Raw genomic sequence first — 13,094 nt, 5'->3', positions numbered from 1 at the left:
GTGCGCCACCACCGCCCGGCCCTAGTGTGTTTTCTGCTGCTCGGATAAAACACTCTTGCCCAGAGCAGCTCAGGGAAGAGAGTGTATGTTTGCCTTCTACTTCCATGTTTCGGTCCATCATTGAAGGAGCAGGCCAGGGACTGCAGCAGACGCCGTGCGGGAATGCTGCTTATTGCCATGCTCCTCCAGTGCATGTTCAGCTGCCTGTCTCACCTCCCAGGACCACCTTGCCCCAGGGTGGCACCATCTCTAGTGTCCTGGGCCCTCCTACATCAGTCAATAATCACAAAAGTGTCCCCACAGACTTGCCTAGAGGCCAGTCTGATGGAGACATTTCTCAATTATGGTTTTCTCTTCCTGGATGACTCTTAGTTTGTGTCAAGTTGACACACACACACATCAAAAAACAAGAGAATACTATTTTAGCCTGGTGGTGTTGGCGCATGCCTTTAATCCCAGCTCTCGGAAGGCAGAGGCAGGCGCATCTCTGTGAGTTCGAGGCCAGCCTGGGCTACAGAATGAGATCCAGGAAAGGCGCAAAACTACACGAGAAACCCTATCTCAAAAAGCAAAAAAAAAAAAAAAAAAAAAAAAGCTATCTTATAAACAATAGCCAACAAGAATTTTTGTTTTTCAAGATAGGATTTCTGTGTAGTAACCAAGGATTTAACCTCCTGTTCAGAGTACCCATTTCTGCTCCCCATCTTTGGTACTGTAGGTGAAACCCAAGACCTTGTGTTGCAGTTATTTGTAAAGTGATTTTGGTTGCTTGATAGCATAGTGTAGCCAAATAAAAGGGATTTGTTAAGTATAAGAAGGAATTTTTCACTGGGTGGTGGTGGTGCACGCCTTTAATCCCAGCACTCGGGAGGCAGAGCCAGGCGAATCTCTGTGAGTTCGAGGCCAGCCTGGGCTACCAAGTGAGTTCTAGGAAAGGCTCAAAGCTACACAGAGAAACCCTGTCTCGAAAAACCAAAAAAAAAAGAAGGAATTTTTCATATAAGTCATTTTTCTGTAGAATCCTTTGTGTATAAATAATTTAAAATTAGAATGAAAAGTCTTGATAACGCATTTTTCTAGCCATTTACTATTAATGTTCAAGTAGTTACACTAACTTGGTGTTTTCTGTGCTTCTTTTTTCATTAATTTTACTTGTTTTGGAAACCTTCTAGATAATGAAATTTTCTCCAGAGAGTGTTGCGGCCTTTATAGCAGTACTTGGGATTCTGTCCATTATTGCACAGGTGAGTTTCTGCTGGAGTGAGGTCATAGAGGGCAGCCCTTCCAAATGAGGCCTCATACAGTGATGGGAGATGGGGTCTCTGTGTGTAGTCCTGACTCTTCCGGGGGTCACCATGTAGACCCAGCTGGCCTTGAACTCACAGAGATCCTCCTGCTTCTACTTCGCGAGTACTGGGATTAAAGGCATGTGCCACCGTGCCTGACAAGACATGACAAGAGTCTCTGATCTATTAAAAAACTTATGTTAATATAGCAGGTAATTGATCCGATTTTTAGGATGGATACACAGTAGTGAATATGTGATGTATAACAAGAATGACAGTTTATTGATGTATATCAGACCTTGTTCTGTGAAGTCCTCATCAACAAGTATTCACTGAATGTCTATAGTACAGCAGGCACTGTAGATAAAACAGTGGTGTTGATCCTTGCTGTGTAGAGTTTATGTTCTAGAGACTGAAACATGATGTAGGGAAATTGTTGGAAACATCAGTTAGGATGAAAACTTCAAAGAAGGGGAGAAGTGGTAGAGAAACATGGGGAAAGGTTTTATTAGTAAGCAGGGTCTGGGAAGTGCTTGATGTACAAGGTGGCACTTGGCCAAGGATATGCAGAATAAGCTATAGAAATAGCTAGTGGAAGAGAATTGTAAGTGGTTGGATGATGGGAATAATGCCCCAAGGGTGAGAATGGTCGGGGTCCAGTAAGAAAGCAGAGGCCTGTTTGGTCCTGCTGCTGTGGATAAGGGAAGGAAGGCAGGCTAGCAAGTAAATCCCAAGGGGCTCCTGGAAGCCTTGGTCAGCCCAGGAGGTGAACAGTGCTTGTTGATGCTGGGGTCCTGTAGTCTTGTGTGAGAGATTCTCAGCAGCGGTGAGCCTGGATAATTGTGCACAGGATGTGACCTCAGGAAGGGAGGAGACCTGTGTTTCTGGCTTCTGTTCTGACTTGACTGTCTCCTCGTGGCCTTAAGAAAGTACATTTACCCTTTGTTCCCACTTGCAAGCCTGTAAAGAGGCCAGCAATGCACAAGGAGATGTTTGGTTGTGAGCAGAGGTGAACCCAGGCTCTCTCTTTCTACCCTTTCCTGAATTAGGACTTACTGGTCCCTGGCTTCTTAAATTGAGAAACCCGAATTCTATACGTCAACAATTACTAGTTGATTGTGCTGAGTGAAGGGCTGTGAGGTGCTGCTTTACAGGCAGGTTTTGTGTAGTTGTGATCTGTGTTTGGAAAGCTCTAGCTTTCTTAGCCTCACATTCCCAAGAGTGCATACCTCTGCCCATGGCTGGCCCTTCAGCTGCCAACTGTGTATAGGGGCCAGCCTCCTGTGTTCTTACCTGAGGCAGCAGGGATTTCATCAAGGTGAATCTGGTTTTAGCAGTGCTTTTCCTCTGGGGTGCATCAGTGATGAGACCCTGTGAACCTCTAGAGCAGTGGTTCTCAACCCACGGGTTGCCACCTCTTTGGGGATTGCATATCAGATATCTGGCATATCAGATATTTACATTACGATTCATAGCAGTGGCAAAATTACAGTTATGAAGTAGCAATGAAAATAATTGTATGGTTGGAGGTCACCACAACTTTGAGGAATTGTATTAAAGGGTCACAGCACTAAGAAGGTTGAGACCCACTGCTTTAGAGCCTTAAGAGGAAGCAAGGTTTTTGAGATGCAAATGCTATGTTTGGGGGTAGTCTTGAGTCAACTTTCCCAAATTCTTTTTTTTTTTTTTTTTTTAAGTTTTTCGAGACAGGATTTCTCTGTGTAGCTTTGCGCCATTCCTGGATCTGCTTTGTAGACCAGGCTGGCCTCGAACTCACAGAGACCCGCCTGGCTCTGCCTCCCAAGTGCTGGGATTAAAGGCATGTGCCACTACCGCCCAGCACACTTTCCCAAATTCTTTAAGCTTTGCATCCTCATTCTTCCCAGAAATTGGATGCCACAGTGTATGCAAAGGGGTGTAGTAAAGAAACTACTGAAATAGTTTCTTCACAAAGAAAGGGGGACAGTCTTTATTGTAGATAAGAGAGAGAACAGCCAAAGGTATTTGGAAGAGTCCAGAGCAGAGAGAAACAGACTGAACATGGCCAGGGCTTGGGAAGTGGGAATAGCAAGAGATAGCCAGAGAGGGAATAGAAAAAGTGGTTGTAAGGAGGATAAGTAGCTTGGGGTGGGGAGGGAAGGGCCAGGAAGCTAATATGGAATTTGAAACTTACAAGGATACTTGTGAATAGGGACTGAGGGAGCCTGGAGTGTGAGCTTTGATATGCAATCACAGGTGTATGTCAATGGTGAACCATATGTCCCTTCTGCCAGAGGTGAGGGAAATGACTCCTTTGGCAGATGAACTTTTACAAGTTCCTGAGGAAAGCTGGCTTTTATCTAATGACCAGAAATCCTTTTATAGTCCAGCTTGAATTGAGCCAAGACTATCATTTCTGGACATACGGACTTCCTGAGACCTAACAGAGTTTTGAGTATATTCAAGTTTTCTTTTGACTAACTGAAGTCTGTCTCTGATACATTCTATAAGTAAAGCAGAAATTCTTGCATTCTAGTCCTTCCAGTATGTAAGTTGTCTGTAATACTGTCTACCATGCCCCACACACAAGTATTAGGGATGTATTGCCTTAAAAGGAAATAACAATAAAATCTTATTCAAGGAAATAAAAATTGAAAATTTCACATACTTGTTAGACTGGGAAATACTAGCTTTACCCAGTTGTTTTTTTAGTGAGTTGAACTTCTGGCAGACTGCCGCTCAGCAAATTTTGTGGATTGGCTCCCAAAGAGTCTAATCCCACAAGGTGGCAGGGGACTCAGTCCTGTATGCTTTTCACTTTTACTAGTCTTAGAGAGAGCTGAGAGCTCAGATCCTCTAGGAGCTTGGTCTGGTAGTAGTGGGTTGTCACTTGAAATCCTTCTAGGAACCTATTTTGAGGCAAGTACTCATTCTAACTCATGGCTAGCCTAGAACTCAACTCTAGCCTAGGCTGGCCTCAAACACAGGTGAGTTCTCCTGAGTCACCACACCTAGACATAAAAGCAGCTTTCTTTACTTTTTACAGGCATATTTGTTACCAAACCTCATAAAATGTCAAATGATTAAATTTCAACTTACACTTTGCAATTATTTGATGTGTGAGGAAGTAATGAGAGTGATCATTGGTACCACTTCTACAGACTTATTAGCTATTTTGTGTGGTGTGTTCACATTTAGTTAGAATAGCAAAATTATTTTTGATGCCCCAATCCATGCTGAGTTTCATTTAGATTTGAAATAGAGGAATGTCCATCAACTCACAAAACCGTTTATTAAATGCTTCCTATGTGCCAGGAGCTCTCAGCACTTTGTGTAAATGCCTCATTTCATCCACTGTTGAGGTCTGAAACTGCTCTTAGCTCCACTTGGTAAGAGAAGACTGAAGTAGATTTTTCCAGGGTCTCAGAGATCATGATCCAGCCTGTTTTTCAGTCTGTGCTCTTAAATAAAAATTTCCTAGATCATACTTAATAAACTCCTATATATTTCATAGAATCTTCATAGTTTCAGCAGCAGGTATAGAGGAAGTTGTGGGTGCTCACTGGGCTATTGGATAGCATTGAGGTCTGTTTTAGTTAATTTTGTATTGCTGTGATAAGACACCATGACCAAGCCAACTTATAGAAGAAAGTTTACTCTGGGGTTCACAGTTCCAGAGGGTTGGAGTAGATGACTGTCATGGCAGGGAGCATGGTGGTGGCTGGTGGCAGCATGAACACTGAGCTCTGAACTAGTTGGGGCAGTTAATGCTGAAAAACCACACTGTGTTAAAGGACCTTTATCAAAGTGAAAGAAACCACCTTTTTAAAAAAAAACTTTTGTGATATAGCCCAGCGAGATGGCTCAGTGGGTAAAGGTACTTGCCACCAAGCCTGAATACCTGAGTTCAATCCTTGGGACCCTTATGTGGGAAGAGAGAACCAATTCCGATAGATAGATAGATAGATAGATAGATAGATAGATAGATAGATAGATAGATAGATAGATGCAATTACAAAAAACAAAACAAAACTTTGTGATAATTGTGTGTGTGTGTGTGTTTGTCTTCTAGACCATAGTCTTGAGTTTACTCATGAGGTCAATTGGAAATAAGAACACCATCTTATTGGGTCTGGGATTTCAGATATTGCAGCTGGCATGGTATGGCTTTGGTTCAGAACCTTGGTAGGTATAATATTGTAATGTTCATTTTCTTAATTTTTTTTATATTCTTAGAAATTTTCATTTACTTGTATAATGTCTTTTGATTACATTAGCCCTTTACTACCTGCCTGCCAATCCTCTTCCGACTCCCCAGTAATATATATCTCTCCCAACCTCATAGACATGTGTGAATTTAATCCAGAATCCAATTAGTACTATCCATGTATGCATGGTGTGGTGTGGGGCATGGGCAGCCTACTTATAGCCACACCCCCATCAAAAATTTTTTTTTCTGTGTGTTTTTTTGTTTTTGAGACATGTTCCCTTTTTTCTTCTTTCCTTGTAAGCTAAGGCTGCCTAAGCCTCCCGAGTGCTGGGACTACAGGTGTGCACAACCATGTCCAGCCTTCTCAGCTAAGCCATTGACTGACTTCAGCCTGCTTCTTGCTGGGCTTTAGAGCATGCATAGTATAATTTTCCACATTTGTATGTTCTAGACTGGCTTAAGGCTAAATAGTGGCAGGATTTTGTTTGTTTGTTTTTGACCTGAGATGATTAAGCTATTGAATCTGTTAGGTGCATTTAATCTAATCCGTTTGTTACTAGGAAATAGCATGGGATTCTGGGGCAAAGCCTTACATCTGTTTTGTCTTTTTAGTTGGGAGGGAAAGTTTACTAGTGTTCCTCCCTGGCAGGGTGAGTGGGCACAGTCCACTTCTCCCATCCTGGCTCACGACCAGGCCCAGCTTATCTTACAGGATGCTTCCTGCAGGCTCCTGTTGATGGGTGGGTGGGCTGCCCACCTCTTTGGGTTTGGGTATTATTAGTGAACACTAAGAATGTGTTTTAGTGGGTGATGTATTTTCCAGTGCAGCTTTTGCAGAGGTGAAGTATTTTTTTTCACATATGTGAAGTATTTCAAACAAGAAGCCAGGAACATCCAGCTTACTTCCCTTTATACTTTCAAGATTATATCCAGTCAGTGCTCTTAAACTGAAACACAAATCCATGGGAACTTTGGATGATTACTGGCCTCAATGTTTAAATACACTTGATGTTTCTTACTAATTGTATGTCTAATCCTCCACATAGCCTCTCAACTTCCCACAGAATATTCCATGTACATCATGGTTTGGAACTTGACAACCGAGTTTTACAAACACACCATCTTTGTGAACAAGTACTTACTGTTTCCAGAGTACACAGGGATATATATACCTTTAAATGACTTGTCCAGAGCCAATTAGAGGAACAGAGAAAGTACACTTCTCTTTTCTGTACCACAGCCATTGCACAGTCAGGATGACTTGGTTTGATTGGACAGGTAAAATGGAGAAGCGGTATTAATTTTTGTTTTGCTGCTCTGATTACAGGATGATGTGGGCTGCTGGGGCAGTGGCAGCCATGTCTAGCATTACCTTTCCAGCTGTTAGTGCCCTTGTTTCACGGACTGCTGATGCCGATCAACAGGGTGAGTGGATAGGAACGTTTGCTGCCTGTGGGAAAGCAGGTTCTGAGGTGGCTAGTCGTCCCTTGTCTTAAATATTGACTGTTTGGCTGTTAGCACGTTTGCATCACTGTGATAAAGTGCCTGACAGAAACAGCTTACTGGATTTATATTGGTTGTAGAGTTTTTTGTTTTTTTAATGATTTATTTTTAATGTGTATTGGTGTTTTGCCTACTTGTATGTCTGTGTGAGGTTGTGGGATACCCTGGAACTAGAGTTATAGACAGTTATGAGCTGTTTGTGGGTGCTGGGAATTGAACCCTGGTTCTCTGGAAGAGCAGTCAGTGCTTTTAACCTCTGAGCCATCTCTCCAGCTCTGGTTGTAGAGTTTTTAAAGGGTTCAGTCCATGGTTGCTTGGCCTCATTGTTTGTAGGCCCAGAGGGAGGAATATGTCAGCAAGGGCAAGCATGTGGTAGAAGCTACTCACCATAGTGGTTGAGAAAGTAGATAGGAAGAAGCCAGGAACAAGCTATGTTTGCAAGAAGTCACCCCAGCATTCTGGTTCTTGGGCCTCCCTGAATAGCACTACTAATAGGGACTGAAATTCAACACCTGAGCCTGTGAGGGACAGTGCACATTCATGTCCTGATTTCCTAATGAAGTTTCACTGTCATATTGCTATTGTGATAGTACCTTAGTATAGATACAAGACATGAGTAAATATAAAAGGGTTTTGTGGTAGGAACATTTAGCTGTTGGCATGCTAACAGATGAACAGGGTCCTTCGTGTACCTGGCTATGAGAGAAGAGAGGGTAGAACAGTGGCAGTGGTCACTTAGTAAAATGGTCACTTAGAAAGGAAAGGCCTGTGGTTAAAAACAAGTTGCATTTTTATTTACAAGATGATCCTAAAGAAACTGAAATCAAACTCAGTAGTATATAGTTGACTGAGTAGCAAACTGTGTGTGACAGTTTTAATGTACTTCTGAGTTCCTGGCTGATGTCCATTTGCTACCCAGAATTCCTCCTGTAATGTCTGGGCTTGCATGTACAGAATGTAGGGCAGTAACTACTGATGACATCTGGTAGAGTAAGTTGCTAGTTTCTGCTAACCGTCTCAATTTAGATTGATTGCATGTTTGTAGTTTTTTAGAGTAGGAAAGAGGACAATGTGCTAAATGATTTCTTTAAACATGTAGGTGTTGTTCAAGGAATGATAACAGGAATCCGAGGATTGTGCAATGGTCTGGGACCAGCCCTTTATGGGTTCATTTTCTACATATTCCATGTGGAACTTAAAGAACTGCCAATCACAGGTTCAGCAGACCTGGGGACAAACACAAGTCCTCAGCACCACTTTGAACAGGTAATTCTTCATTTGCATGGTAAAATGTCCCATTTATTTGGCTGGACTACAGGATAGTTTTGAAAACGAAAGCTTTACTGTAAAACTGTTTCTGGTTTTCTGAGACAGAGCCCACTGTAGTTCCAGGAACTCACTGTGTGGCCTGTGCTGATGCTTCTGCCCCAGCCTTCTGAATACTGAGATTACACAGAGCAGCCAGTGATGCCCACCTGAAGTGCTTAGTGTACTTTCGGTCAGATGAAACCCCAATGGATTGGGGCTTTAGCCCTGCTGGAGAGCTTGCCTAGCATCAATGGGCCCTCCATTCAGCCCGACATTGTTAAAACAAAAGTTAATCTTTAAAGTCCAAGAAACTTTTCTTCCGAGTACCTTACTGCAGAATTGTCTGTGCATCCTTTTCCTCTAAGAATGAAGAATCATTTCAAAGCCACTGTCCGTTTGTATGTAATGGCATGTCAGCTCTTTCTGCATTCCATGCTGCTGCTTTTCTGTATCACAGCTGTCACCCGTCTCCAGATGGAGGCGGTTATGCATGCGTTTGTTGATGTGCTTGCTTTATTTCCCTCCTTGTAACTGACATTACCAACGCCAAGCCACATGAACCATTGAGCCAATGCAAACAGCTCTTCGGTTTCCTTGATTTAGCAAGAGTTTTCCCCAGCCAAGCCTATTTCCAAATTTAAAAGAAAAAAAAAAAAGTGGGCCACATAAACAAAACCTGACCATGCAGGCTTCTGTGTCAGAATGAATGTGATCTGGGGCTAAAATAAAATCTGTTTACCTGTTTTTTCTGTGGTTAGCAATGTTGTGTTTTTGAAACAAACAAAAAAAGGTATTGATTCTATAGGTGTCAGTATGTGCAGCTTTGCTTGACTCTGAGGTTCCTGTCTTCCTCTTGGGACTAGCAGATTGAGTGGAGGTGCATGAAGACCTGTTTTCAGGTGCTGTGCTGAAAGCAATGCACAGTTGTCTAGATAATCGTAAGTCTGTGTGCAGGACTTTACAGTAAGAATGTGAAGTATTTTATAACTTGCTTCAATGGAGTCATTGGCTTAGAAAAAATCTGGGTGGTGGTTGTACACGCCTTTAATCCCATAGGAGGATCTCTGTGAGTTGGAGGCCACCAGGACAGCCAGAGCTGTATATAGAGAACCCCTGTCTCAAAAAACAAAACAACAAAAAATCCGAGGAAAAACAGTTGCTAAGCAATTTTAGGGGGAAAGTATCTGTGCAAACTCCCTAACTATTGTTTCTTCCTCAGAACTCCATCATCCCTGGTCCCCCCTTCCTCTTTGGAGCCTGTTCGGTACTGCTGGCTCTGCTCGTTGCCTTGTTTATTCCGGAACATACTAATTTAAGTTTAAGGTCCAGCAGTTGGAGAAAGCACTGTGGTGGTCACAGCCATCCTCACAGTACACAAGCACCAGGAGAGGCCAAAGAACCTTTACTCCAGGACACAAATGTGTGAGGACCGGAATCAGGAAGACTTTTCTCTCAACACCCAGGTCTTAGTTTTCACCTATAGTTCTGGATGTACATTCCATTTCCATCTACAATGTACTTTTAAGATTGTCTTAAGAAATACCTGCATGAACTCCGTGGGAACTAAAGAAAGAAACGGACAGTTTTCCAAAGATGTTACAATTTCTTTCTTTCTAAAAGAAACCTTTTGTTTATTAGCACCAATCTCTTGCCACTAAACTGTTTTATTATACATCTTTAATTAAAAGCTATATATGTAACTCCGCTGTTAGCACGTCTCTGCTACCATTTCCTTAAGGTGTTGAGCTTTTACCTCTGTTCATGCTGACTCAGTGACATGGTAGGTAGTATGGTTGTGGACCTGTTCGCTTTAACATTGTAAAAGCCTGAGTCAGATTTTAATATTGTAAAATCTTGGGTCAAATAATTCAAAGCCTTAATGCAGATGCACTAGAATAAAGAAATGGTAAAGAATTGTTTGCATTTAAAACAACAAAAACTTGTGAAAATTGTAGAAAACCAGAATCATGTTCCAAGCTTGTTTGCCATAATTTTATTTAAAACATTATTCACTACTGTTTTGAAGTATGGAAATATCAGCCACTTAGAATTTAAATTGGGGTGGTCAGAGCCTATACATCTGTGTTCTGCTTCTTACACCACTATCCTTTTGATGTTTGCATACTCATAAGGACCTCAACACTTGAATACATAGTCTAAAAATTATAGAGTAAAGCTGGTAGCCTTGAAAATGTCAATGTGATATCTCTATGTAGATAAATATATATAGTGGCCTTTCAGGACTGTCGCAGTAACACTTTATTTACAGAGCTAATGTTTGTCCTAAATTTTCAGGACCCTAGAAGAGAGCTTTATACAATTACTGATGTGAATTTCTCTAAAGTGTATATTTTTGTGTCCAGTTATATTATTTAAAAAAGTGTTACTTTGTAAAAATTGTACATAAAGTATTGTATAGTTTACACTGTTTTCATCTTGTGTGTGGTTACTGCCTAATGCTTTTTAAACTTGGAGCATTCACTATGATTAAATAAGGTCTCAAAATGTAAATATTCTGTTAATAAAATTAAATATTTTAATGATTTTTTTCTTTTTAAACAAGTCTTGATCTGTGAGTCCCTGTAAGGCCTGTTTGGGCTTTATTTGTTACCATAAGCATTTTTACAGAAACAAGTCTTACCTTAACTTACCTCCTGCAGTCCATTCGTTTGCCCTCACCTAACCAAAAACCCCTGAAGATAAAAATGCAACATTTGCAAATCAACTGGAAATACTTGATTTCCTAACCACAGAAGATGCAAGTCAGTTTTTTTATTTTCTAAACATGCTTCTGGCATATGGAACTCTCAAGTTTGTACTTTATTAACAAAGGTCACAGTTTTTAGAAATAACACTAACAGCAACATTTTGATTATAAACACATGTACAGTTATACACCACAAAACAATTTCAAGCCAAAGGTGAAGAGGTAGAGCAAAGAATTAGCATGGTCTGTGTGCATGGACACTTGGCACAGAGACACTCGGGTAGATAGCTGCTGTGAAATGTGCTGGCCTATCTTGGAAATGTGTGTTTATAAATAGTAAGGGTAGGAGTATCTTTTTTAAAAAGCTACATATGTCATATATCCCTTCCAAAGCCTGCCACAACCCTTATGTACATTACACAGTATTTACAACAGTCCCGCATTGTCCAGACTTCTTAACAATACTCTTTTTTTTTTTTTTTTGGTTTTTCGAGACAGGGTTTCTCTGTGTAGTTTTGGTGGTGATATTCTTACCCATCACTGAACTTTTCATTACACCTCTTGTTGAAGGTAGCTGGCAGTTGGCAGCATCTTGAAAATGAGATGAAAGATCCTTGTCTTCCTGTGGCCCTAGTAAAGTTGGCACTACCTTGATGTACTTTAAAAAAATTGTTTTTTAATGTGTATGAATGTCTTGCCTGCATGTATATCTATACACCATGTGTATGCCTGATGTACTCAGAGACGTAAGGAGGGCAACAGGTCTCTTGGGTTTCTATTGACACAGTTGTGAGCTGTCGTGTGGGTGCTAGGACTAGAACCTATTCCTCTGCAAGAGCAGCCATCAACCGCTGAGCCATTTCGTCAGCCCTCTGAAACTGTTAAGACTATCACATGATTGTTAGCATTTTACAAATAAGATTTGGGGGGTCTTAGGAGGATTTTAATTTCCTTTGGGTAGTTGTAAATAAGAAAACAAAATGGGCCGGGCGATGGTGGCTGACGCCTTTAATCCCAGCACTTGGGAAGCAGAGCTAGGCGGATCTCTGTGAGTTCGAGGCCAGCCTGGTCTACAGAGCGACATCCAGGAAAGGCGCAAAGCTGTACAGAGAAACCCTGTCTTGAAAAACCAAAAAAAAAAAGAAAGAAAACAAAATGGGACCCTTAAGGTTAAAGATGTAGGAAATTTTGTGATATTTATTTGCACAAGAGTATGGTGTATGCCGAGGACCGTGGATCTGTAGAAGCAAGAGTTCCAGGCTATTTTAAACCACTCCAACATGTGTGTTGGGAACTGAACTCAGGTCCTCCACTAAAGCAGTGCAAGGTCTTAACCACTGAACCATCTATCCAGCCCCCATGGTGGAGGTTTATAAACTACTTAATTTCTAAGGAATAGTTCTTAGAAGTTTTAGTAGTGAGAAAGAAAGTTGTAAATTCCTATAGTTAATTTTTCTTTATTAACACTGAGTGCAAATTTTGAATCTATAAAAATACCATGAATATTCATGATGCCATTACCCTGAAGGTTTTTTTGTATTCTAAGCTCAGCCCAGATGACTAAAGCATTTTAGCCATGTAAATACAATGTCCAAATTATTTTTATATAAAAATTATTTCATAGATCAGATGTTTCAGGGAAAATAATTTATTCACTATAAATACTTAATTCATTCTAGCGATTTAAAGTACTTAAGAGTCACCGGATATTTCAACCAAACTCCAGGGCAGGGCCCATACCCAGGAATAGTTGGCTAGCACAAAATGGACTTCACTGTTTTGGTTTGGTATTTTTTGTTTTACTGTTGGTTTGTTTTTCTTTTTGAGGGAGAAAAAAACATGAAATTATGTGGGTAGGGAGGTGTAGACCACCTGGGTGGAGATGGGAGGGGAAAGAAGTCCAAATATGTTGGATGAGTCAGGCATGGTGGTACACACCTTTAGTCTCAGCATTTGGGAGACAGAGGCAGGCAGATCTCCTGAGTTCAAGGCCAGCCTAGTCTATAGAGCGAGTTCCAGGATAGCCAGGGCTACATAGAAAAACCCTGTCTTGAAAAACAAGCAAACAAAAAATTACTGTCTCTTTTTTTATATGTCCATT

General features: G+C 41.1%; 1 protein-coding gene across 8 annotated transcripts in view; it reads left to right on the top strand.

Annotated features, from left to right (window-relative positions):
- Mfsd14a (major facilitator superfamily domain containing 14A) overlaps window positions 1-13,094 on the top strand; it is a 65,521-nt gene that overhangs the window by 25,471 nt on the left and 26,956 nt on the right. For 3 of the 8 annotated variants that reach the window (XM_059266141.1, XM_059266142.1, XM_059266143.1), the window contains exons 8-12: window positions 1,173-1,244; window positions 5,338-5,450; window positions 6,803-6,900; window positions 8,078-8,244; window positions 9,506-9,986. In XM_059266141.1, the coding sequence (XP_059122124.1) occupies window positions 1,173-1,244; window positions 5,338-5,450; window positions 6,803-6,900; window positions 8,078-8,244; window positions 9,506-9,712 (657 nt within the window). In that variant the 3' untranslated portion in view covers window positions 9,713-9,986. The other 5 variants (XR_009379902.1, XM_059266146.1, XM_059266145.1 and 2 more) reach the window with 3 other exon arrangements.

This window comes from Peromyscus eremicus, chromosome 6 (assembly GCF_949786415.1).
Source record: "Peromyscus eremicus chromosome 6, PerEre_H2_v1, whole genome shotgun sequence".
NCBI lineage: Eukaryota > Metazoa > Chordata > Mammalia > Rodentia > Cricetidae > Peromyscus > Peromyscus eremicus.
Note: the sequence above shows the minus strand (reverse complement) of the source record. Positions and strands in the feature narration are given on the sequence as shown.